We start from the raw sequence: 26,005 nt of genomic DNA, 5'->3' as shown, positions 1-26,005 counted from the left end.
ATGGTTTTTTTTTTTTTTTTTTTCGAGACAGAGTTTCCCTCTGTCACCCAGGCTGGGGTGCAGTGGTGCGATCTGGGCTCACTGCAACCTCTGCTCCCAGGGTTCAAGTGATTCTCCTGTTTCAGCCTCCCGAGTAGCTGGGACTACAGGCGTGAGCCACCAAGCCCGGCCAATTTATAATAAAGTGTTCTTTACACTAATTTTAAACAGTTAGGCTCCAGTTTCAAGTGATTTTCCTGCCTCAGCCTCCTGAGGAGCTGGGATTATAGGCGCACACCACTGTGCCCGGCTAATTTTTGTATTTTTAGTAGAGATGGGGTTTCGCCATGTTGGCCAGGCTGGTCTTGAACTCCTGACCTCAGGTTCTCCGCCTGCCTCGGCCTCCCAATGTGCTGAGATTACAGGCATGAGCCACTGTGCCCAGCCTGAATGTTTGCTTTTTAGAAACATATTTGACCCTCTGTAAGTGGTGTGGCTAAGAGGCTTAAGAACTCAAGCATTCAGAATGTGTATTTGCTATGTGTATAAAAATCTCCCTGGAGATAAATCAAAGCACATGGAGAGGGATGACTAAAATCCAGGCTCTACATCTCAGTCTATAAAAGTCACAGGTTCTTAAGTTACAGTGTTAAAGTAGCCTTAAAGGGATACACAGTAACAAAGTTGAGGAAATGATAATTGTGTATCTATTCTTAAAACAGTTTACATATCCATATATTTCATTAATGTAGTAGTGGTTGTATAATTGGCGTTAACACTATGTCCCTCATGATCCAGGGCCAGAACCTTAATTTAACCACCTGAAGCTTCTCACATTTGATACTAGCAGTGTGTTCTGGGTGTGGTTGGGTTTTAGGTGCTGGTCATGATTCCTGTTATTTCCTTCCTTCTTCTGTGTTCTCTGTGCTTTCCCCTTCCTTTCTCCATTTTTCTGCCTGTATGTAGAAGTGGGTGGGGGAAGGGAAGCATATCTTAAGAATTGAGGAGAAGGGAATTACTGTGTTTTTTCTTTTCTTTTCTTTTCTTTTTTTATTTGAGAGGGGGTCTCAGTCTGTCACCCAGACTGGAGTGCAGCGGCACGATCTCGGCCCACTGTAACCTCCACCTCCCAGGCTTAAGTGATCTTGTCACCTCAGCCTCCTAAGTAGCCGGGACCACAGGCGAGCGCCACAGTGCCCAGCTAATTTTTTTTTTTTGTATTTTTGGTAGAGATGGGGTTTCACCATGTTACCCAGGCTGGTCTCGAACTCCTAAGCTCAGGTGATCCACCCACCCAAAGTGCTGGGATTACATGGCATGAGCCATCGTGCCTGGCCAAGGAATTATTGTTGAACATCTATTACCACTTAACCTGTGCTATCTTAACGGAAATGGTAATTCTTGCCAGAACCCCCAGAAATTATTACAACCTATAGAAGAGGCAACTGGAGCTTAGAGTAAAAGTAAATTACTCAAGTTGCACAGCCCAGAGGGATGTCTTTGACTTGAGGTCTATCTGGCGTCAAAGTCTGTATTCTTTCCTTTACATAAGTGATTCTTAATCTTAGCAGACCCAAAGGCTTCCTCTAATAACAAATATTTTGTGATACCGTCCTTACTTACCTGAAATAGGATTTTAAACAATGTTTTCTACCTATACACATAATTGATTCCTTAACTCTAATATTAGAAACAAATATGGATTTTCATATCCAAGTATTTGGAAAAGTTATCTTCAAAGGCATCAAGCGGTTGGGTGCGGTGGCTCATGCCTATAATCCCAGCACTTTGGGAGGCCGAGACGGGCAGATCACCTGAGGTCAGGAGTTCGAGACTAGCCTGGTCAACATGGTGAAACCCCGTCTCTACTAAAAATACAAAAATTAGCTGGGTGTGGTGGCATGCATCTGCAATCCCAGCTACTCAGGAGGCTGAGGCAGGAGAATTGCTTGAACCTGGGAAATGGAGGTTGCGGTGAGCCTAGATTGTGCCATTGCGCTGCAGCCTGGGCCACAAGAGCTAAACTCCATCTCAAAAAAACAAACAAAAAAAAAACCCAAAACAAAAACCATGAAGCAATTGCTTGTATCTACTTGTAGTGAATACATTTGGATTTGAAAAGAGTAAGAATAAGATGAGATTCAGGTTGGGTGCAGTGACTCATGCCTGTAATCCCAGCACTTTGGGAGGCTGAGGCGGGCAGATCACTTGAGGTCAGGGGTTCGAAACCAGCCTGGCCAACATGGTGAAACCTATTTCTACTAAAAATACAAAAATTTGCCGGGTGTGGTGGTGCATGCCTGTATTTCCAGCTACCCAGCTACTCGGGAGGCTGAGACAGGAGAATCGCTTGAACCTGGGAGGTGGAGGTTGCAGTGAGCTGAGATTGTGCCACTGCACTCCAGCCTGGGTGACAGAGCAAGACTCTGTCTCAAAAAGAAAAAAAAAAAAAAAAAGATGGGATTCCATTGATTGCTTTTGTCTCTTTTTCCTCATATTCAACATTTTAAAATAAGAGATATTAATATTTGTAAATGCTCATAGAATTGCCGTAGTGCAACAACAGGAGCAGACTGATATAAATGTTTTATGTTACAAATCCAAATAACATGGGCAGCATTGCTGTTAATGACTTGATTTTCTGAAATGATAAATAACTCTTGGTAAGGCACTGCATAAAAAAGTACAGTCTTCCCTTGATTTACATGGTAATTGCAGCCCATAGAAATTCAGAATAAAAAATACTCTGTGTGTAACACAGAATTAGGGGCTAGGCTTAAATAGTAATAGTTTCCCCCCACCCTTCCAGCATGAATGTCTAATGGGACATTTGAGCATCATGTGGAATACAAAGCAGTTCTTCATCAAGCTGGGCTTCTCAAGCATTGCAATTCATACAGAATCCTTGACTCATGCCGTGCTTCCCTCAAATGCCAGTGGTGCCATACAATCATTTTAACAACCAAAGAGACCCCTTGATATTTCCACCTGTTTCCTTAGAGGCCAGTATTGGCTGTCACCTCCAGCAATACTGCTTTATACCTGGTTGCTAGAGGTTAAGTAATTGTCCTACACTGTGAAGTTAGAAGATGATAAAAAGGGAGGTGCGGGAGTGAGTGGGGATGGGAAACAATAAGAGGGCGAACAAGGAGAAAGACCTCCTGTTGGTTTTGTACTTTTAGTTTTAGGATCCATCTTTTTAAAAATGTTTTTTAGAGAGAGGGTCTTGTTCTGTCACCCAGGTTGGAGTGCAGTGGTACAATCATAACTCAATGCAACTTTTTTTTTTTTTTTTTTTTTTTTTTGAAATGGAGTCTCACTCTGTTGCCCAAGCTGGAGTGCAGTGGCGCAATCTTGGCTCACTGCAATCTCTGCCTCCCTGGTTAAAGCAATTCTCCTGCCTCAGCCTCCCAAGCAGCTGGGATTACAGGCACATGCCAGTACACTTGGCTAACTTTTTTGTATTTTTGTAGAGACGGGGTTTTACTATGTTGGCCAGGCTGGTCTCAAACTCCTGACCTCAAGTAATCTGCCTGCCTTGGCCTCCCAAAGTGCAGGGATTATAGGTGTGAGCCACTGTGCCCGGCCCTCACTGAAACTTTGAACTACTAAACTCATGTGATCCTCTCGCCTCAGCCCCCGAGTAGCTAGGACTATAGACACAAGCCACCACACCCAGCTAATTTAAAAATTTTTTTGTAGAGGTAGGATCTCACTATGTTGCCCAGGATCAGTCTTACAGGACTGTAATTAAAAGAGTAGAACATGTGTTTGGCTTGTTAAATTTGTGATGTTCTTCCTACGCACTGACAATGGTCAAGCTGAGAACCAAATCAGGAATGCAATTTCATTCACAATTGCCACATGAAGAAAAAAATACCCAGGAATACGGCTAACCAGGGAGGTGAAAGATCTCTACAAGGAGAACCATGGAACACTGCCCAAAGAAATCAGAGATACCACTAACAAATGGAAATAGGAAGAATCAATATCATTAAAATGGCCATATTGCCCAAAGCATTTTACAGATTCGTGCTATCCCTATTAAACTACCAAGGACATTCTTCACAGAATTAAAAAAAAAACTGTTTTAAAATTCACATGGAACCAAAAAAGAGCCTGAATAGCCAAGGCAATTCTAAGCGAAAAGAACAAAGTTGGAGACATCATGTTATCTGAGTTCAAAATACACTATAGGGCTATAGTAACCAAAATAACTTGGTCCTGGTACAACAATAGATATATAGACCAATGGAACAGAAAAGAGAACCCAGAAATAAGGCTGCATGCCTACAACTATCTGGTCCTTGACATACCTGACAAAAGCAATAGGGAAAGGATTCCCTATTCAATAAATGGTGCTGGGATGACTGGCTAGCCATATGCAGAAGATTAAAGCTGGACCTTTTCCTTACACCATATACAAAAATTAAATCAGGATGGATTAAAGACTTTAACAAAATCCCAAATTATAAAAGCCCTGGAAGACAACCTAGGCACTACCATTCTGGCCATAGGAATGGGCAAAGATTTCATGATGAAGACATCAAAAGCAATTGCAAGAAAAAGCAAAAATTGACAAATGGGATCTAATTAAGCTAAAAAGCTTCTGCACAGCAAAGAAAACTATCAACAGGGTAAACAGACAACCTAGAGAATGGGAGAAAATTTTGCAAACTAGGCATCTGAAAAAGGTCTAATATACAGCATCTATAAGGAAAGTTACAAGGAAAAAAAAAACCCCAACTCCATTAAAAAGTGGGCAAAGAACATGAACAGACACTTTTCAAGGGCAGACATACATGTGACAAACAGTCATATTAAAAAAAGCTTAACATCACTGATCATTAGAAAATGCAAGTCAAAACCACAGTGATATACCATCTCATACAAGTCAGAATGGTTGTTATTAAAAAGTCAAAAAATAACAGATGCTGGTAAGATTGCAGAGAAAAAGGAACATTTAAACACTGTTGGTGGGAGTGTAAATTAGTTCACCCATTGTGGAAGACAGGGTGGTGACTCCTCAAAGACCTGAAAACAGACATACCATTTGACCCAGCAATCCCATTACTGGATATATACCCAAAGGAACATAGATCATTTTACTGTTGAGACCCGTGCACATGTATGTTCATTGCAGCACTATTCACAATAGCAAAGACATGGAATCAACCTAAATGCCTATCAGTAGTAGACTGGAAAAGAAAATGTGGTCCATATACACCATGGAATGCTATGCAGCCATAAAAAGAACAAGATCATGCCCTTTGCAGGAATGTGGATGGAGCTGGAGGTTATTATCCTTAGCAAACTAATGCAGAAACAGAAAACCACATACTGCCTATCCGCACTTATAAGTGGAAGTGAAATGATGAGAATGCATGGACACATAGAAAGAAGCAACAGACACTGGGGCCTAGTGGAGGGTGGAGGATGAGAGGAGGGAGAAGATCCGGGAGAATAACTAATGGGTACTAGGATTAATACCTGGGTGAGGAAATAATCTGTACAACAAACTCCCATGACACAAATTTATCTGTACAACCTGCACATGTACCCCGAACTTTAAATTTAAAAAATTATGTAAAATTGAGTAGCGATTTTTGAAAAATTTATGATGTCTCAATCTTTTGTAATATCTTGAAGTGTCACCTGTTGCTGTGGCTATTTGACAGGTTTATAGAGTCCTATAGCAGGTGCAAAAGTTAGGGTGGAATGATAGGGAAGCACAGGGTTTGAGATCAGATGGGGAGGAGGGTTTCAGGGTAGGGTGGCCTGTCCTGGGTTTGATTCCTGGAGATGACACCTTCTAGCCATTTTCTCACTAATAAAATGTACAGTGAATTACCTTATAGGACTGTTGTGAGAATTAAATGAAATAGCATGTTAGGTGTCCAGAACAATCGTACAATGGTTCAATAAATGTTACTCCTCTTTTCCTCAAAAAAGATGCTGGATGACACTTATTTTTGCAAATTTTTCTTTTCTTTCTTTTTCTTTTCTCTTCTTTTTTTTTTTTTTGAGACGGAATCTTGCTGTGTTGCCCAGGCTGAAGTGTAGTGGCGTGGTCTCAGCTCAGTGCAACCTCTGCCTCCCTAGATCAAGCGATTCTCCTACCTCAGCCCCCCCAGTAGCTGGGATTACAGGTGCCCACCACCATGCCCGGCTAATTTTTATATTATTAGTAGAGACAGGGTTTCACCATGTTGGCCAGGATGGTCTTGATCTCCTGACCTTGTGATCCATCTGCCTCGGCCTCTCAAAGTGCTGGGATTATAGGCATGAGCCACCGCGCCTTGCCTCAAATTTTTCTTATAATTTTTCTATTCTAGACCAGGTACAGTTTTCATTCTCCCACCCTTTGCCTACATCCAGAAAATAAGAACAAATTTAATGTCTATCTCTGTAGATGGTCCTCAGTCTAAACTACCTATGTGGATTCTGTTATAGTAACTAACCTGGACTCTCTGTGGATGGTCCTTAGTCTAAACTACCTGCATGGATTCTTTTATAGTAACTAGCCTGGACTCTTCTGATGAGGGCTCTTTCAATCAAATTTAGTATAAACCTAATAAGCAATTTCAGTCAACTAAGTTGAATATTTCAGTTAAACTTGGGCAATAATACAATTTATTCAGAACTGTTTTGTATTGCATTTGTCAATGCTTATTCTTCTAAGCCAAAAAAAAAACCTTTTAGTAATACACGTAGTTCTTCATGTCGTATTTCTAGGCATAGAGAGTACCTGTGACAGAATTTGTTTCAGCATATAATTCTGTTATTCTACTTATTTCCCCCACTGAACATTTAGAGTTAATATCCAACTCTCCCCATACTCATTAAGTCTCCTAGAATCTTGGTCATTATGCTCAAGTTGTGGGGACTTGTATTTTCTCCCAAGAAGCCCAGGATTGGGGCATGTGGGGAAGATTACTTCAATACCAAGGGATAGAAGAACTCTACCACTGCCTTTCCTCAGCATCCAAATCACATGATTTTCCTTTTATCCCATGCTGTCTTAGTCTCAGCAACTTGAAGTGGGAGCATTCTTATTTGATCAGCTTAATATAAACAGGTTAGTGTAAAATTGATATTTCAAACCAACCCAGATGCTTCAGAGAGTGAAAGAGATAGTATTTATAATTACTCTGGAACAACAGGGATAAACTGGGACCTAGAGTTATCCCAGTTATAACCAAACTGCTTGCTAGAAAAGGAGAAAGAAGAAAAATATGATGTGAGAAAGTTTATCATATAATTATTAATTGCCAACAATATATAAGCCATTTTCCTGGGGAATAAGGAAGGTTTTGCATTATAGGCATTTTTGGAAGGCTAGGGAGAGGGAGTATGTGTGCTCATAAAAATAGAAGCAGGTAGCAAGGGCTCAGTGTCAGCACCTAGACTGGAGCCAGGAGACTGGTAGTCCTCGTCCTGGCTCTGGCTTGGTGACACATTGCTGGGAGTTGAGGATGGAGTCCCATGGTAGTCTGTCAGCTTCTTCAGCTCCTGCCCCTGCTTGGTCTTCTCCCTCTCTTTTCTAAGTGCTCTGCCTCCCCTAGCACCGGGAGTCTTGCAGGCAGGAATGGCGGTAATGTTGGCAGGCAGAGAGTTGGAAGAAACTGCTTGGTGAGAGTAGGGAACAGGTTGCTGATAATCAACAACTCCGAGCAAAGGTCAGTCAGCCAGGACGGTGCCTGGGTAGCTCCAGGTCTGTGACAGAATTCTGTTCTTGGCTGCTCTTCACCCTTTCCCATTCTCAGTTTCCTGGGCTTACTCTATCCCTGGGGCAGGAGATGGTTCAAAATTGAAAAGTCTGAACCTAGAAGAATCCTCACACGCACTCCAGATTGAGGGCTAACCTCACTTGTGGATTCAGTCCTATCAGGCCTACCCATAGGTGAATTTTCTTATGCTCTCAAACTTCCTAATGAAAAATATAAGTGTGTAAGGTGGTCAGTGAATTTGCCTTCACCCTTTTCTCCCAGATCATTTGGCTCCCTCATCTAGGGAACCCTGTAGTACCTTTTTTCTTTTTTTTTTTTGAGACAAAGTCTCTATCTCCCAGGCTGGAGTACAGTGGTACAATCTTGGCTCACTGCAACCTCTGCCTCCCAGGTTCAAGTGATTCTCATACCTCAGCCTCCTGAGTAGCTGGGATTACAGGCACCTGCCACCACACCTGGCTAATTTTTGTATTTTTAGTAGAGACTGGCTTTCACCACGTTGGCCAGGCTGGTCTTGAACTCCTGACCTCAGGTCATCTGTCTGCCTCAGCCTCCCAAAGTGCTGGGATTACAGGCATGAGCCACCGCACCCGGCCCCTGTAGTACATTTTTATGATGCCTTTAGGTGTTTTAGTTTAGAAAAAACATCTTTCTCTCTCAAGATGTTTGATATTTTCTCAGGTGGCCCATATTTTCCCCATGGAGTGCTCATCTCTTTCTGTCAGAATTCCTGTTGTAGGGTGTAGTACGGAATAGACTGTCTTCCCCCATCACTCCCTCTTGACACCTGAATGGCTCACCATGCTTACTTTCCAATTTTCCATGATTCATTTGGGTGGTTTTTAAATATCACACTCTCTTCAGACATTTCATTGTAGGGGTTAGAATTCAGCCTCGTGGGCCAAAATGAACACAGTGCTCTATGAACTTCTGCCAAACAAATTTTAAAGTTTTGTTTAAGGATCCTTTTGAGGTCTAATGGCAATCTTTTACAAGTTATATTTGTATATTTGGTAATTTGGAATGTTTAATCCACAAATCTCTTTACTAATAATTATAATGTGTAATTATGGTGTTTTATAAACCATCCTATTCCAGCATATAAAATGTCCCCTGTTATAGTCTCTCCTTGCCTGTTTAGAATCTCTTCCATCTTTAATGTTAAACAAGAGGAGGCTTTTAAGAAGATAAGTGGTTCAGAAAGCATGGAAAATTTAACAGCATCTGACGGGGAAATAGCAGTGATTTATGATGTCTTTCAAATTGGCATGCAATGTTGCAGCGTTATTAGACTAGGATAAGCTCAGGTATCTCCTCTGAGTGTAACAAGATTGTGGGAGAGGATGATATATATATATGCATTTGATTTATTTTATTCATTGGTTTAGTATTTGTGTAATGTCCACAAAGGCAAGACTTACACCTATTCCAATTCTTTATCCTTTTCTTGTGTCTCAAGGATTGCTTTGGGAGTTTGATTTTCTTGGCTACACAGTTCCCTTTATTGTATTTCATTAGTAAAAAAAAATGTTCTTTTGGTTATGCTGGGAAGTCATTTGGTAGATTCAAAATATGAATTTGTTTTTCTTTTTTTGGATAGAATTCTTATTTGTCATATTATTTTACTTATTAGTAATACTGAAAAAAGTAGTTCTACTGGAGAAGAGCACAAAGAGTGATGATTCACCTTTTATTTAAGGCTTGCCACTGCTGACCCAGGGCAGCTAATTTAGAAGTGAATCATTTATAGAAAGTTCTACACAGTTCAGGACAGAGCTTTGTACAATATACTCATGAAGGTCTAAATAGAGCATATGGTATCATGTTTCTAAATATCTGTCTTGTCGCCAATTTTATATCTTTTCCAGCCTGTGAAACTTGTTTCTAGATGACTGTAACTATTGACAAGATGAAGTCAAAGGCACTGTATATACAAAATGATGCATATTTTAAAACTAATCCTAGAAATTTAGTATACACATTGTACTGGGAAAATAATAGGCTGAGATTTTAAATTACTGTGTTTATAATACAAAGAAACAAATGTAACTAGTCATTTTAAAAACTAGTGGAAATAAATTTTAAAATTGTTTATAATAATTTAAATTAAATAATGTTATTGCTATTTTGATATTTATGTTTGGCTTTTAAAGTCTAATTATAAATAGTTATATTATGCAAACTGTCTTACTCCTTTTAGAAGGTGAGGGGTTTATTAAATGAACACAATATATTTGGTTCCATATAGAGTATAAAACTGTATAGTCTCTTCCAGAAGGTTTTTTTTTCGCTCCTCCTCCTCTTCTTCCTCTTCCTCTCCTTCTTTCTTCTCCTCCTCCTTCCTTCTCCTTCTCCTTCTTCTTCCTCTTCCTCTTCCTCTTCCTCTTCTTCTTCTTTCTTCTTCTTTTGTTTCTTCTTCTTCTTCTTCTTTTTTTTTTTTTTTAAGAAAAGAAGAGGTCCCACTGAGTTACCCAGGCTGTCTCAAACTCCTGAGCGCAAGTGATCCTCCTACCTTGGCTGGGACTATAGGTGTGTGCCGTCATGCCTGTCTTCTAAAAGTTTTAAATTCAAAGCTGTGTTTATATTTACATCACAGCTACAGTGTCATGGGTTAGAAAAAGCCTGAATTCTAGTTCTGACTTTGTCATTCGCTAGCTGTGTGACCCTACACAAATCACTTAACATGTCTGAGCTGGTTTTCGTCTCTGCACAGGGCATATTGATATTTGTCTTTATGACCTGACTCACAAGGATTTAGTTCAGCTAACGCATTAGGAAGTGACCAGTAACTTAGATGTCCCACACAGATAATAGTTGTCAGAGAGGCATTGCCGGGAAAACACCTTTGAGTTGGACAACCAGGGTTGGAGTCCCAGTTGCACCAATTACTATATATGTGACCCTACACAAGCCATTTTCTCCTCTAAACCTTTGTTTTCTAATCTATAAAAAAATGGTATTATGATACATCTCACATAAAATTGTTGTTGAGAATTAAATGAGGTAACATATGAAAGTAGCTAGTACATTAATCAGTGTTTCTTGGACCTTAATGTTGATTTTGAAAAAAGTCCTTGCTGACCTTCCTCTCCCCAGCTCATTTACTTTCACGATAAGCACTTCACTGGAAATGGGAGCCAGTATCCAAACTGTGTACAAATAAGAGAGACGAGCAGTTGCCCAGTCTATGCATATAATTGAAGACTAGTTTGAGTTCTAGAAGTTCCTTGATATGACACATTTACCAAATATTTTGGGGGCGATTATGTAGCATAAGACACTCAGAGCTTTTTGGAAGATCTTTGAGCAATGTGATTCTATCCCTGTGGCTTAGGTAGAGCTGATCCTTTCTTTTCAAGCACTTAGGGTACATGACTATTTTTTTTCTCCCCCATAATTATTTTATTCTTAGTTTCAGGTTGTTTTTAATTCCTATAACTTTAAGGACAGTAATTTAGATGGAGGTCAAATAATTATTATTTTTTCTCTTTGAGGAAAAGTCTTTGAGACTTAGATAATAAGAACAACCCAGATAAAACCTTAGTCACTAACAAAGGAACCATAATCCAGGTGATTTTCTTGTGTATAAATATGTGGTACTAACTCCTGAGGAAAGTATGATTTCTTTTCTCTCTTTTTTTTTTTTTTTTTGAGACAGAGCCTTGCTCTGTCGCCCAGGCTGGAATGCAGTGGCACGATCTTGGCTCACTGCAAGCTCCACCTCCTGGGTTCACGCCATTCTCCTGTCTCAGCCTCCCGAGTAGCTGGGAGTACCGGCGCCCGCCACCATGCCCAGCTAATTTTTTTTTGCATTTTTAGTAGAGATGGGGTTTCACGGTATTAGCCAGGATGGTCTCATCTCCTGACCTCGTGATCTGCCTGCCTCGGCCTCCCAAAGTGTTAGGATTACAGGCGTGAGCCACCACGCCCGGCCTTTTTTTTTTTTTTTGAGACAGAGTATCACTCTGTTGCCCAGGCTGGAGTACAGTGGCCTGATCTCAGCTCACTACAACCTCCACCTCCTGGGTTCAAGCAGTTCTCCTGCTTCAGCCTCCTGAGTAGCTGGGACTACAGGTACACGCCACCACACCTGGCTAATTTTTTAATTTTTAGTAGAGATGGGGTTTCACCATGTTGGCCAGGCTGGTTTCAAACTCCTGACCTCAAATGATCCACCCATCTTGGCCTCCCAAAGTGCTGGGATTTCAGGTGTGAGCCGTCGCACCCAGATTTTCTCTTTATTTTCTATAATGACATTGGCTGATATTTCTATAATGTTTGTTTGAGATACAGTATAAAAAAGTAAGCAAAATTTTGGGGGTAGATTGAGATGTAGGATGGTAGTCATATAAAAATAATAATACTGCTTATGTTTAAAATCACGTATACAAATAATGTAACTCTAGCTGCATAAGCCCATAATTTGTTCCAGAGATCTTTGGAACATGTAGAATCTTTGGCCAGCTCAGTTCCTGTTTAAGGAAGGCATTCAACAAAAGAAAGTTGGAAGTTGACTTCCTGGAGTTTTAAACATGAATTTGATGTGTTTTGGGAGAGATTTGTTAACCTGTTTGTGGACCAGAATATCTTTTGAAACACTAATGACAAATGATTTATTTAATGCTATTCACAAAGCACATTGTGGCCGTATATAATGGTGCCACCAGAGAAAAAGCAATATTAATTGATATTAATGGCTCTGTGCGATAGTTCAAACTTTTATCTTCCTAGCCATATTGAGTTTCAATGATGAATAATCATAACCATGTGGTAAGAATTTGAAAATACTGAGGAAAGTAGCAATTTAATATAAATGCGCAGCAAGAAAACTGCAAGTTATCCTTCAACAACAACAAAAGTTGAAGGATAATTTTTTTATGAGGAGAAATGTAATCTATCCTGGTTATGATATTAAAAAGGAGCAAAATCTGATACTTCAGGAAAGTTCATGCACTTTAAGAAGCTTTCAAGCATAAGTATAAATATCATTGTTCAAGAAGCCCTGTATTCCAGGAATAATAATAAAAACCTTTAAATTGAGCCTTTTTATTTATTTACTTATTTTTTAGAGGTAGGATCTTGCTTTGTCACCCAGGCTAGAGTGTAGTAGCACATAGCACATAGCTCACTACAGTCTTGAACTCTTGGGTTCAAGCAATATTCCTGCCTCAGTCCTAAGTAGTTGAGACTACAGGCATGTGTCAGATAATTATTTTTTTATTTTATTTTAAGAGATGTAGTCTCGCTGAGGCGACTAGGCTGGTCTTGAACTCCTGACCTTAAGCGATCCTCCCACTTCAGCCTCCTGAGAGCTTTTTAGTTTAAAAAGTATATTTATACACTTACTGAATTTTTGTAATGACCATTTGATGTAGACCAAACTTTAATAATGCCACAATTTACATGAGGATCAAGGAGGCCAAATGACTCAACTAAACCCCCTGAGATTGAAGGGTACATAATTGGAACTAGATCCAGAACTCTTAACTCTTAAACCATTATTTTCATCTCTTACGTTTCTTTTTCTCTTCTTTCTATTTAACACATTACAAGAATGAGACTGTTCCAGTCTATCGATTTATTTATTTTACTGGTATTGGAAGTAAGGAGGAGAGATTGTCTGAAATTTTTGTTAGGGGTGATAGAATATGAAATTAGGATGCCATAATACCTCAGTGTATTAAAAGAGACACAATTCACCATATACTTTAGATATTTTTTAAAGGATAAAATGAGATGGTAGGCAGAAAGAACTTTTAAACTACGAAGAATTATAAAGATACAAGGCATAATGATTCTATCAATTAGGAACATTTTAGTTGAAAGTAACAGAAAATCTAACCCAGGATGGCTTGGTGAAATTTATTGACTCATGTAACTAAACATTCTGGGATAGGACTGTGTATCAGACAGCGTGTTTTCAGCTGCAAGTAACAGAAAACTACTTACTCAAACTGGCTAAAGCAAGATAACTTATTATTTTACATAAAAGAGAGCTGTGTGTGGTGGCTTGTGCCTGTAATCCCAGCACTTTTGGAGGCCAAGCAGGAGGATCGCTCAGGCCCACGAGTTTGAGACCAGCCTGGGCAACACAGTGAGACCATGTCTCTACGAAAAATAAAAAAATTAGCTGTGTTTGGTAGTATGTACCTGTGGTCCCAGCTACTAGGGAGGCTGAGGTAGGAGGATCACTTGAGCCTGGGGGGTTGAGGCTGCAGTAAGCCATGATCACACCACTGTGTTCCAACCTTGATGACAGAGTGAGACCCTGTCTCAAAATAAATAAAAGAGGTAGAGTGGGCTCCAAATTGGTTAACTGAGCAACTCACCGATGTCACCAAGGACTTAGGTTTATTTCTTCTTTTTGCTTTGCCATTCTTGGCATTGGTGTCTTTCTCAGCTGGCAGGAAGATGGTGGTAGAAATTCCTAGACCACACACAGATAAGGCAAAATACAGAGGAAGAAAGGGACTGTCTCTTTCTGTGTTTCTTTATTAGGCGTGAAAAAATATTTTCCAGAGCTTCCTGGACATCTTCTTCCTATGTCTTATAAGCTGGGTCACATGCTTACACCTAAACCATCACTTAGGCTAGTTCACTTTTATGCCTGGAACAGGGGATGTGAGTCATTTTCCTCCAAAGTGCTTGCAATCTGTACACATCTGGGAATTGTGTTAGGAGGGGAAAAGAGTGGACAATCTCTAGTGCCAACCCCTGACTGTCTTGAAGTAAGACCAGAGCCAGAGACTCTTCTTTCCTCATGTCAGCGTTGTTGCCAGGCCCACTCTTCTAATGTTCGCAGTGATAACTGCAGTAATTTTAGACTTCATATAATTTAGAAGAAGTGTGGGAGAGAGAACCACCGTTTGGTAGCTTCTGTGGAAAAGAGAAGAGGATTCTTTCCCCAAACCCCAATAAGTTCATTCTTGGATTTTCTTGGCCTAAATTGGTAATCATTAAGCAGTTTAAACCTGAGGATGTGGTCATTCCTACCCAAGCTACCATATGGCTTAAAATGGGGAAGAGAAATTTCCAAAGGAAAATTAGGGGGAAAGGGAAAAGATACCGAAGATGTTGATGTCTAGCACAATAATAACAATTCAAGGCCCTCCATCTTCTGGCCCCAAAGGGCAATAGCTTTCTCCTTCAATTAGTCTGTCTTCCATATAGATGAGGCAGAGTGATAAGCATGCAGTCCCCAATCTTTATGGCACCAGGGACTGGTTTCATGGAAGACAATTTTTCCATGTATTGGGACAAGTGGGATGGTCTCGGGATGAAACTATTCCACCTCAGATCATCAGGCGTTAGATTATCATAAGGGGCAGGCAATCTAGATCCCTCGCATGTGCAGCTCACATTAGGGTTCATGCTCCTATGAGAGTGTAATGCCGCTGCTGATCTGACAGAAGGCTGAACTCAGTCAGTAATGCTTGCCTGCCTGCCACTCACCTCCTGCTGTGTGGCCTGGTTCCTAACAGGCCAAGGGCTGGTACCAGTCTGCAGCCTAGGGGTTGGGGACCCCTGCAATAAGACAAATAAGGCTAATAAGATAAAATCCCTGCCTACTAAAAGGTTTTATTTTTATGTTTATTTTTATTTTTTTTTTGAGATAGAGTCTCACTCTGTCACCCAGGCTGAGGTGCAGTGGTGCAATCTCGGCTCACTGTAACCTCTGCCTCCTGGGTTCAAGCGATTCTCCTGCCTCAGCCTACTGAGTAGCTGGGATTACAGGCACCTGCCACCATGCCTGGCTAATTTTTTTTTATTTTTAGAGATGGGTTTTCACCATGTTGGCCAGGCTAGTCTCGAACTCCTGACCTTAGGTGATCTGCCCGCCTCAGCCTCCCAAAGCAATCCCAAAGCCTGGGATTACAGGTGTGAGTCACTGTGCCCAGCCTAAAGACATGAGAGTCTAAAGCTGAACTGCCCAATGTTGTAACCACTAGCCAAATTTGGATACTGAGCACTTTAAATGTAGCTGGTTCTTCCAAATTGAGACAAGATGTAAGGGTAAATACATGCTGGATCTTAAAAACTTAATTTAAAAAATGAAAACCGTCTTAATAATTTTTACATTGATTATAGGCTGAAATGACAATATTTTGGATATACTGGGTTATATAATTTTAAATTAAAATAATTCAGCTGTTTCTTCTTACTTTTGTTACTGTGACTGTTAGAAAATTTAAAATTATTTAGCTTACATTGTATTTCTATTGGGCAGTGATGCTCTAGAAAATGAAATAGTCATGGGTACTACATCAGTTATGGAAATAGGCAATGATGGCAGTAAAGCAACAAATACAGATTACCCCAGAAGGTGTTAAGGATTTCATTTTACAATGGAAACCATCATTAAGATTATATCTACTGAATCAGTCATTTTCCTTATGTTGTGTGATACCCTGTTATGAGTTTACTTTCCAAATCCTTTTTGATTTCGTTTAGTTTGTCCATCAGAGAGTGTTATATATATAAAAAAAGTTAAATGCTGCCTTTCACTGCCTGTTGTGTAGCGTACTTAGATTCTGGAAGCAAATATTTCTTAGAGGAGCATTGATAATATGGCCACTTCACTGTTAGTTTTATTGTTTTCGTATGAGTATGAGTGAGGGTATGAAAGCTCACAGTAGCTTCTTAAGGTTCCTTTTGACTTAAATGTTCATTATCTTTTGATGAGTGAAGGAGCAGGAACTTTGCATTCTTTAGAAACTAGTGTATCGCTTTCTTATTTTGCAGTTCAAAATATAAAATCTTTGAGGATGCTTGAATTTCTAGACCTTTATCATATACTTAGAGGTATATTTGCTGATAGTTGTGCATTGATACTTTGATAGCTTCTTATTCTCCCGTGAAGAACTGATCTGAAGTCATGGAGCTTTAGTTACCTACTGCTCTTATTCCACCTTGCAGTGGCTATCACATTCCTACAGGCTTTCAACACAGCTTCCCATGGAGTTCCATTCACTGAAAGATATAGCTGGCTCCATTCCTTCCAGAAAAAAGAAACTAATGCCCTGCTTGCCAACTTTTGTCTGTCTAGAATGGAATGTTATTCTGCACGGGAGGAAGCACGATGGAAAAGGGTTCTTCTACCTGCAGGAAATCTAATGTTTGCTCTGTAGTGAAGCATGTGAAAAGTTGAAAGAAAGGAAGCAAAGGAAGAGGCTTGGTCATTAGAAGTTCAGTTTGTGTGAGATTTCCTTTTTTTTCTTTTTGTTTTTCTCTATCCTGTTATACCATCATGGTATTTTAATTGTTTTTTTCCTAGCTAATGGGTAAATTGCTTTTATATTGGTGTTTGGGACCCACTATGAATACCGTGGACAGATTCACCGGAAAACAAACAAACAAACAAACAAACAAAAAAAAACAAGGAGGAGAAAAATGTTGTTTCTTCTACTTACTTCCCATCATTTTGTGAAGGAGAGTCAGAAAAGCTGTTTTCTACACATACTCCCTTCCCCCTCAACCCATTCACAGTGATTTTTGTCAGCAAACTAATATGCCATTGATTTTACAGTTAGGATCAGAAATATGCACCATTCTTGACTTAACCGATTTTTTTCTCCCTGAGAACAATATCATTTTTACACTAGAGAATATGTGCAAAAACTTATTATCTACAAAGCTGAATGTATTTTGCCCTTGCCGGGAACATAAAGGGTTAAATTGAAGGCTCAACAGACTGGGATGAAAAGAAGACAAGGTGGGGGGACATAGTTGTTCCCTGTAGGCATTCACTATTTTGTAGCCAGTGGCCTTTTTTTTGTCCTCATCACTAGCTCCTTTAGCACACCTCTGGGATTTGCTCTGAGCTTGGCTGAACACTCTTGACCTTTGATTGTATAGCAGGGACAGCTTTATTTTATGAAGCTCTTCTGATTCAGACACATTTTGACATGGCCTAAAAAGCCCTTTAGTAGTAAATGCGCCCTATTTCTGAGTGGGATGCAGGTTATGGATGTGTTAAGGCTCAATCAAGGTTCTGGTAGGAATTAGGACTGGTGTGAAACTCCAGGATACTGGGAGAGGGTTGAGAGTGAGGCCTGAGGTAAGGATCCGGGATGGAGGAAGAGGCTTGCAATGTCTGTGGTGGACGTTACCGGATATATTTCATTTAGTCATTTTGGCATGAAACAGCCATATTAAAATGCCCTTTTTGGCTTATTAAATAGAAGCTACTCAATACATGTCTGTTGAACTTAGCTTCTTAACTGATGATACCTTTTCAACTCTGCTTCTCTTCTTCTATAATTTGGGCCCCACAAGTTACCCAGATTATGGTTGACAAACTTGAGTAGCACTGCACATTTTAGTCAAATGAGTCATATTTTTGAAGGAAAATGAGGTCAAATAAAGACTTGATAAACATAAAAAGCCCCTTTGAAATCTCCACACAACTTTTCACCATTTGGTTTCTTTTTTTGCTCTCTTTTTACTGCCACATGAATTGGTACAAGTTGTCTTAAAATCTCCAGACCCCGATTCCATGGTCCCCCTCCCCCTTTTTTAAAATTGGGTTAATAGTCTTTAAAGTCCATTTTAGTTCTAAAACATACTGATTTTAACACCTCATTCACTAAATAAATTGCTTTTTTTCAGGCACTATAATGCAAGATAAATAAAATTGTCTATATTTAAAAAATGTATTTACCAACTTTCAAATATAGGCCTGCCTATATTTTAATTGTAGTGTATGCATGATGCAGACCTTTGGGACTATAACCTTTGATTTCAGCATTATAAAATGTCAGGTCCCTTGGCATAAACCACTTTAAAATCGGTGAGACCTGAACTTAAATCCTTGGCTCTGACAAGTACTGGCTGTGTGACCTTAGGCAAATTACTTATTTTTACCAGGCTTCAGTTTCTTCATTTGTAATATGGTGATACCAATGTACTTTATAAACTTACTGTAAAGATGAAGTGAGATAATGGGATGTAAATTGTCTAGTGTGAAGCCTGGCCTACAGGAAACCCTCAATACTTGTTACCTAATGCTACTGTCTGAAAATGTGTCCCAGAATCTCTCTAGCCAACATAAAAACACATTTTATGATGTAAGTCTTTACATCATAAATTGAGGAGTATTTCAGTCAATAAATATTTATAAATAAATTAACGGTCAGATGTATTCCAAGTGGAAATGGACCTGACATTTTATTTTTCTTTGCAGATCTTATATTGCACTTTAAACACACCTAAAATTGACATGGAAAGACTCTTAGGAGGACAACTAGGACTAGAAGATTTCATATTTGCCCATGTGAAAGGAATCAAAAAAGAAGTGAATGTGTATAAATCTGAGGATTCACTTGGTCTCACCATTACAGATAATGGTGTTGGCTATGCTTTTATAAAGGTAAGTTTTAAAAAATAAGTGTAACCTAATAGAGGATAACATTTAAGAAAATCTACCAGACCAAAGAAAGTTAGAAATGATCTTCAGAGTGAGAGCCAGCTCAGCAAGGATGCATGAATTGGTAATGTTTCACTTTCATTTGAAAAATGTTCAGACATCAGTTTGTGTTTACTATTTTCTTAATTTCTTCCCTTTAGTTTAAACTTCCCCTAGAATTTAGAACTAACTGAAAGGAAAGTCTAACCCTGGTGCCTACTCATTATCCACATAAGCTTTTCCATGTCTATAGGTTTTAACATCTGATGAATTTCAGGCTTATTTCCATTGAGTTAGTGTTATTTCCAACTGTTCATAGTTTTGACTGCCTTATTTACTTCTTTAAAAATGCCCTTCAAAATTTTAGGAAGTATATAAAGTTGGATCTCCATATCTGTAGGTTCTGTATTAGTGGATTCAACCAACCACAGCTTGAAGATAGTTGAAAAAATGGCATCTGTACTGAACATGTACGGCCTTTTTACTTGTCATTATTTCCTAAACAATACAGTACAACTGTTTACGTAGCATTGCCATTGTGTTAGGTATTATAATCTAGAGATGATTTAAAGTATATAGAAGGATGTGGATAGGTTATATGCAAATACTACACCATTTTATACCAGGGACTTGAACATCAGTGGAATTTTAGTATTGATGGCGTGTCCTGGAACCAATCCCCCATGGATACCCAGGGCCAACTGTAATTCCTTTATTCAAATATAAAGAGAGCAATATAGAGCTTCAAAGGCAAGATAAAAGTTTGAAATGGTGTGAAAATAAGAACTGAGGAGAAAGGTAGACTCATCTCTTAAAAATAACAATTCTATTATTGTAATAGTTATAATAATAACGGACTTATATTGAATGCATGTACTAGGCACTTTGCATACAATTTCTCACTTAATTCCCACAAATCTATTTGGTTGGTGTTATGTTTTTTCTTTGTATTTATTTTTTTGTTGCAGTATAAGACATTTTTAATGTACAGCTTAATGAATGTTTACATACTTATCCCTGTTTAACCATCACCCAGATCAGGATATATTGCATTTCTGCCACCCAGAAGGCTCATTTGTGCCCCTTCCCAGTCAATAATCTTTCCCTGCAAAGTAGCCATTATTCTGGCATCTATTGCCATGAACTTCATATAATCATATATTATATACTCCACTATTTTTGGCTTCTTTTGCTCAAAAAGATGCCTTTGAGATCCATGGATAGGTACTATTTCCAACCCTATTTTACAGATGTGGAAACAGGATCAGGAAGGTTAAGTAGCTTGCCCAAAGTTATACAGCTGGACAAATTCAGGATTTGGATCTATGAGGTCTGACTTCAGAGCTGGCACTTCTATTCACTCGATTAAGAATTAATGATAGACTTCATGCAATAGGGAATATTTTGTGCCTTTATTTTGTCCAAATCTTGATTTGCTGATGCATTGTCACCATTAAATAATCTTAGGGAAGTTATCTTCTTAACTGTAAGTGGGACTTTCGCTACCCACTTGATAGAATGGCTATTTTTAGCTCTGCAAAAGATATGACTGTGCTGAAGGTTGAGTGAGTGACCAAATGGAAAATCTGTGACTGGGAAAGTCATATGGGATTATCCAAGGGAAGCTCAGGACATGAGGCACAGGCAGCAGAGAAGGGCTTGGAAGTTTCACAAACATGTGTGGATTTTTAAAATCTTAGCCTCTGACATTCAGAGCTTGTCTTTCTATTTTTTAAAAAATGCTTTGTCAAACATGTGCCTGCCTCAGAGTACTAGTCACTAGCCCTGTGGAGATATAGGGCATGTTAGCAAAGGAGAAAGCAAGGCGTAATCTAAACTGCCAACATATAGTTCAACTTAGAAGAGAGATGCATGTTATACTGTACACATGGTTGATGAAATTTTTTAAAAATTGGGAGAGGATAATTTCAAACTTACATAAAGATTGCAATAATAATACAAAGAACTCCCATAAATCATTTATCCAAATCTCCAATTTTTACCATTTGCCATGTTTTGAGTTTTTTGTTCTGTCTCACACACACACACATATACTCTTTACCCCTTAGTACTTCAGAGTGTAATTACTAAGAACAAGGATATTCTCTTATATATAACTACAGTACAATTATGAAATTCATACAGTCTAATATTGATATAATACTTCTAAACTAATCTATGGTTCACACTGTAGTCTTATCAGTTGTCCTAATTGTGTTCATTATTTTCCCCTCATACAGGTCCAATTTAGGATCCTGTATTTCATCTATGTCTTTTTAGTCTTCTTTATAATCTAGAATAGTTGTAATGTCTTTTTAGTCTTCCTTAATCTAGAATAGTTCCTCAGCCTTTTATAGGATGTCCCTGAATTTGGGTTTTTCTGATGTTTCCTCATGTTGATAAATAGATTGTGCATTTTTGGCAGGAAAATTACATAAGTGATGCTGTGTCCTTCTCAGTGCACCACATCAGAAGGTACATGAAACTGGTTTGTCTCATTGTTTGTGACATTAATTGTTGTCACTTGTCTGAGGTAGTGTCCACCAGTCTTTTTCACTACAAAATTATTTTCCTTTGTGATACGTAATTGTGGAGACATGCTTTGATATCATGAAAATACCCTGTTTTCTTACTTGCATGGCACAAATTTAGTATCTGTTGATGAGTCTTACCTGAATTAATTTTTCCTATAATGGTTGAAAAAAATGATGATTTTTCTAATTCCATCACTTCTTATATGTTTCTCTGAAAGCATTTTTTGGTAGGGAAAAAACTGCCCTTATTTATTGTCAACATGGGTACATGACTTTGTATTTTACTGAATGGTTTATAGTCTATTAGTATCAATTATATTGATGCTCAAATTTCCTGAGACTTGGCCTGCAGGAACCCCTGTAAGTGGGCCCCCATGTCCTTTTGACATGGCTCCTATCATTTTATTGAGTAGTTTCTTACTTTCTAGAACACAACAAGGTGTTCTAGACCCATCTTGTATCTCCTTTTCCCCTGGCCTAGAATCAACTATTTCTCTTAGAAGCTCTGATTTTTACTAGAGATTGATAGTCAAGTTCTGGTGTTAGCTGTGCTCATACATTGAAGTCAAGATTGATAGTCAAGTTCTGGTGTTAGCTGTGCTCATACATTGAAGTCAAGTTCTGGTGTTAGCTGTGCTCATACATTGCTATTGGAGTGCATTATTTCTAGATCCTTTCAGTGGTAGAATTAGAGAACGTGTTTATTAGAAGTTATGAATTGGGCCAGGCATGGTGGCTCACACCTGTTATCCCAGCACTTTGGGAGGCTGAGGTAGGTGGATAACTTGAGGCCAGGAGTTTGAGACCAACCTGGCCAACATGGTGAAACTCCATCTCTACTAAAAATGCAAAAATTAGCTGGGTGTGGTGCACACCTGTAATTCCGGCTACTTGGGAGGCCGAGACAGGAGAATCACTTGAGCCTGGGAGGTGGAGGTTGTAGTGAGCCGAGATCATGTCACTGCACTCCAGCCTGGGCGACAGAGGGAGACTGTGTCTCAAAAAAAAAAAAAAAAAAAATTATGAACTTGTAACGATGCCTCTAATTGTCATCCTGCCCCATAGGGTTATTTCTTGGCTTCCCCATCAAAATTTTTACTTTCAAAGTCATTAAAATATTTACTCATTGTAGAGATCTTTCACCTTCCTGGTTAGCTGTATTCCTAGGTATTTTATTCTTTTTGTGACAATTGTGAATGAGATTGTCTTTCTGATTTGGTGCTTGGCTTGGCTGTTGGTGTATAGGAATGCTAGTTAGGGATTTTTGTACATTGATTTTGTATCTTGAAACTTTGCTGAAGTTGTTTATCAGCTGAAGGAGCTTTTGGGTCAAGACTACTGGGTTTTCCAGATATAGAATCATGTCATCTGCAAACAGAGATAGTTTGACTTCCTCTTTCCCTATTTGGATGCCTTTTATTGCTTTTTTCTGCCTGATTGCTCTGGCTAGGACTTCCAATACTATGTTAAGTAAGAGTGGTGAGAGAGAGCATCCTTGTCTTGTGCTGGTTTTCAAGGGGAATGCTTCTGGCTTTTTTCCATTCAGTATAATGTTGGCTGTGGGTTTGTCATAGATTGGTCTTATTATTTTGATGTATGTTACTTTGATACCTAGTTTGATGAGAGTTTTTTAACATGAAGGGTGTTGAATTTTATCAAAAGCCTTTTCTGCATCTATTGAGATAATCATGTCGTTTTTGTGTTTAGTTCTGTTTATGTGATGAAGCACATTTATTGATATGCTTATGTTGAACCAATCTTGCATCCTGGGGATGAAGCCTACTTGATCATGCTGGATTAGGTTTTTGATGTGCTGCTGGATTTGATTTGCAAGTACTTTGTTGAGGATTTTTGCATCAATGTTCAGCAAGGATATTGGCCTGAAGTTTTCTTTTTTTGTTGTGTCTCTGCCAGGTTTTGGTATCAGGATGATGGTGGCCTCATAGAATGAGTTGGGGAGGAGTCCCTCCTCCTCAATAGTTTCTATAGGAATGGCACCAGCTTTTCTTTGTATATTTGGAAGAATTCAGTTGTGAATCCATCAGGTTCTAGGATTTTTTTTTTTGGTTGGTAGGTTATTTATTACTGATTCAATTTCATTATTGGTCTGTTCAGGAAATCAGTTTCTTCCTGGTTCAGTCTTGGGAGAGTGTATGTGTCCAGGAATTTATTCATCTCTTCTAGTTTTCTAGTTTGTGTGCATAGAGGTGTTTATAGTAGTTTCTGATGGTTATTTTTATTTCTGTGGGGTCAGTGGTTACATTGTCTTCATCATTTCTAATTGTGTTTATTTAGATCTTCTCTCTTTTCTTCTTTATTAGTCTAGCTAGTGGCATATCTATCTAACTAATTTTTTTCATAAAACCAACTCCTGGATCCTTTGATCTTTTGAATGTTTTTTTTTTTTTTGTCTTGTTCAGTTCAGCTCTGGTTTTGGTTATTTCTTGTCTTTTGCTAACTTTGGGGTTGATTTATTTTTGCTTCTCTAGTTCTCTTAGCTGTGATGTTAGGTAGTTAAGGTTTGAGATCTTTCTAACTTTTTTAATGTGGGCATTATAGTGCTATAAGTTTCCCTCTTAAAACTGCCTTATCAGTGTCCCAGAGATTCTGGTATGTTGTATCTTTGTTCTCATTAGTTTCAAATAATTTCTTGATTTCTGCCTTAATTTCACTATTTACCCAAAAGTCATTCAGGAGCATGGTGTTTAATTTCCATGTAATTGCATGGGTTATAGCAATTTTCTTGACTTCTATTTTTATTGCACTGTGGTCCAAGAGTATGTTTGGTATGATTTCAGTTCTTTTGCATTTGCTGAGGAGTGTTTTATGTCCAGTTATAATATGTGGTCAATTTTAGAGTATATGCCATGTGGTGATGACAAGAATGTATATTCTGTTGTTTTTGGGTAGAGAGTTCTGTAGAGGTCTTTCAGATCCATTTGGTCCAATGTTGAGTTCAGGTCCTGAATATCTTTGTTAATTTTCTACCTCAATGATCTGTCTACTACTGTCAGTAGAGTGTTGAAGTCTCCCACTATTGTTCTGTGGGAGTCTATGTCTCTTTGTAGGTCTTTAAGAACTTGCTTTTTGAATCTGGGTGCTCCTGTGTTGGGTGCATATATATTTAGGATAGTTAGGTTGTCTTGTCAGATTGAACCCTTTTACCATTATATAATGTCCTTCTCTGTCTTTTTTGATCTTTGTTGGTTTGAAGTCTGTTTTGTCTGAAACAAAACAGGGTTAGGATTGCAACCCCTGCTTTTTTCTGTTTTCCATTTGCTTGGTAGATTTTTTTTCTCCATCCCTTTATTTTGAATCTTGGGTGTTATTTTGTGTGAGATGGGTCTCTTGAAGACAGCATACCATTGGGTCTTGGTTCTTTATCCAGCTTGCCACTCTGTGCCTTTTAAGTGGGACATTTAGCCTGTTTACATTCAAAGTTAGTATTGATATGTGTGGATTTGATCCTATCTTTGTGTTATTAGCTGGTTATTATGTTGGCTTGTTTGTGTGATTGCTTTATAGTAACACTGGTCTATGTGTAAGTATGTTTTGTATTAGCTGGTACAGTGCTCAGAGAAATCAGAGAAGAGACAAACACATGGAAAAATATCCCATGCTTGTGGATAGGAAGAGTCAATATCATTAAAATGGCCATACTACCTAAATCAATTTACAGATTCAATGCTATTCCTATCAAATTACCAATGACATTCTTCACATAACTATAAAAAATTATTTTAAAATTCATATGGAACAACAATGAAAAAAAAAAGCCTGAATAAAAAAAGCCTGAATAGCCAAGATAATCCTAAGCAAAAAGAACAAAGCTGGAGGCATCATATTACCCGATTTCAAACTGATACTACAGGGCTACAGTAACCAAACAGCATGGTACTTGTACAAAAACAGGCACATAGACCAATGGAACAGAATAGAGAGCCCAGAAATAAGGCTGCACAGCTACAACCACCTAATATTTAACAAAGCTGACAAAAACAAGCAATGGGGAAGACTCCCTATTTAATAAATGATGCTGGGATAGCCATATGCAGCTAAGAAATGATGCTGGCTAGCCATATGCAGAAGACTGAAGCTGGACTCCTCCTTACACCATATACAATAATTAAGATGAATTAAAGACTTAAAAGTAAAATTCAAAACTATAAAAACTCTGGAAGACAATGTAGGTAGTATCATTCTGAACATCGGAATGGGCAAAGATTTCATGACAAAGACACCAAAGCAATCAGAATAGAAGCAAGTATTGACAAGTGGGATCTAATTAAACTTAGGAGCTTCTGCACAGCAAGAGAAACTATCAACAGAGTAAACAGACAACCTACAGAATAGGAGAA

General features: G+C 38.7%; 1 protein-coding gene across 1 annotated transcript in view; it reads left to right on the top strand.

The window, feature by feature from the left end:
- GIPC2 (GIPC PDZ domain containing family member 2) overlaps window positions 1–26,005 on the top strand; it is a 92,298-nt gene that overhangs the window by 15,531 nt on the left and 50,762 nt on the right. The window contains exon 2 of the mRNA XM_054479740.1: window positions 18,892–19,077. Within this exon, the coding sequence (XP_054335715.1) occupies window positions 18,892–19,077 (186 nt within the window). The remainder of the gene's footprint in view (window positions 1–18,891; window positions 19,078–26,005) is intronic.

The sequence above is a fragment of the Pongo pygmaeus genome, chromosome 1, assembly GCF_028885625.2.
Source record: "Pongo pygmaeus isolate AG05252 chromosome 1, NHGRI_mPonPyg2-v2.0_pri, whole genome shotgun sequence".
Classification (NCBI taxonomy): Eukaryota; Metazoa; Chordata; class Mammalia; order Primates; family Hominidae; genus Pongo; species Pongo pygmaeus.
This window is presented reverse-complemented; position numbering and strand designations above follow the sequence as displayed.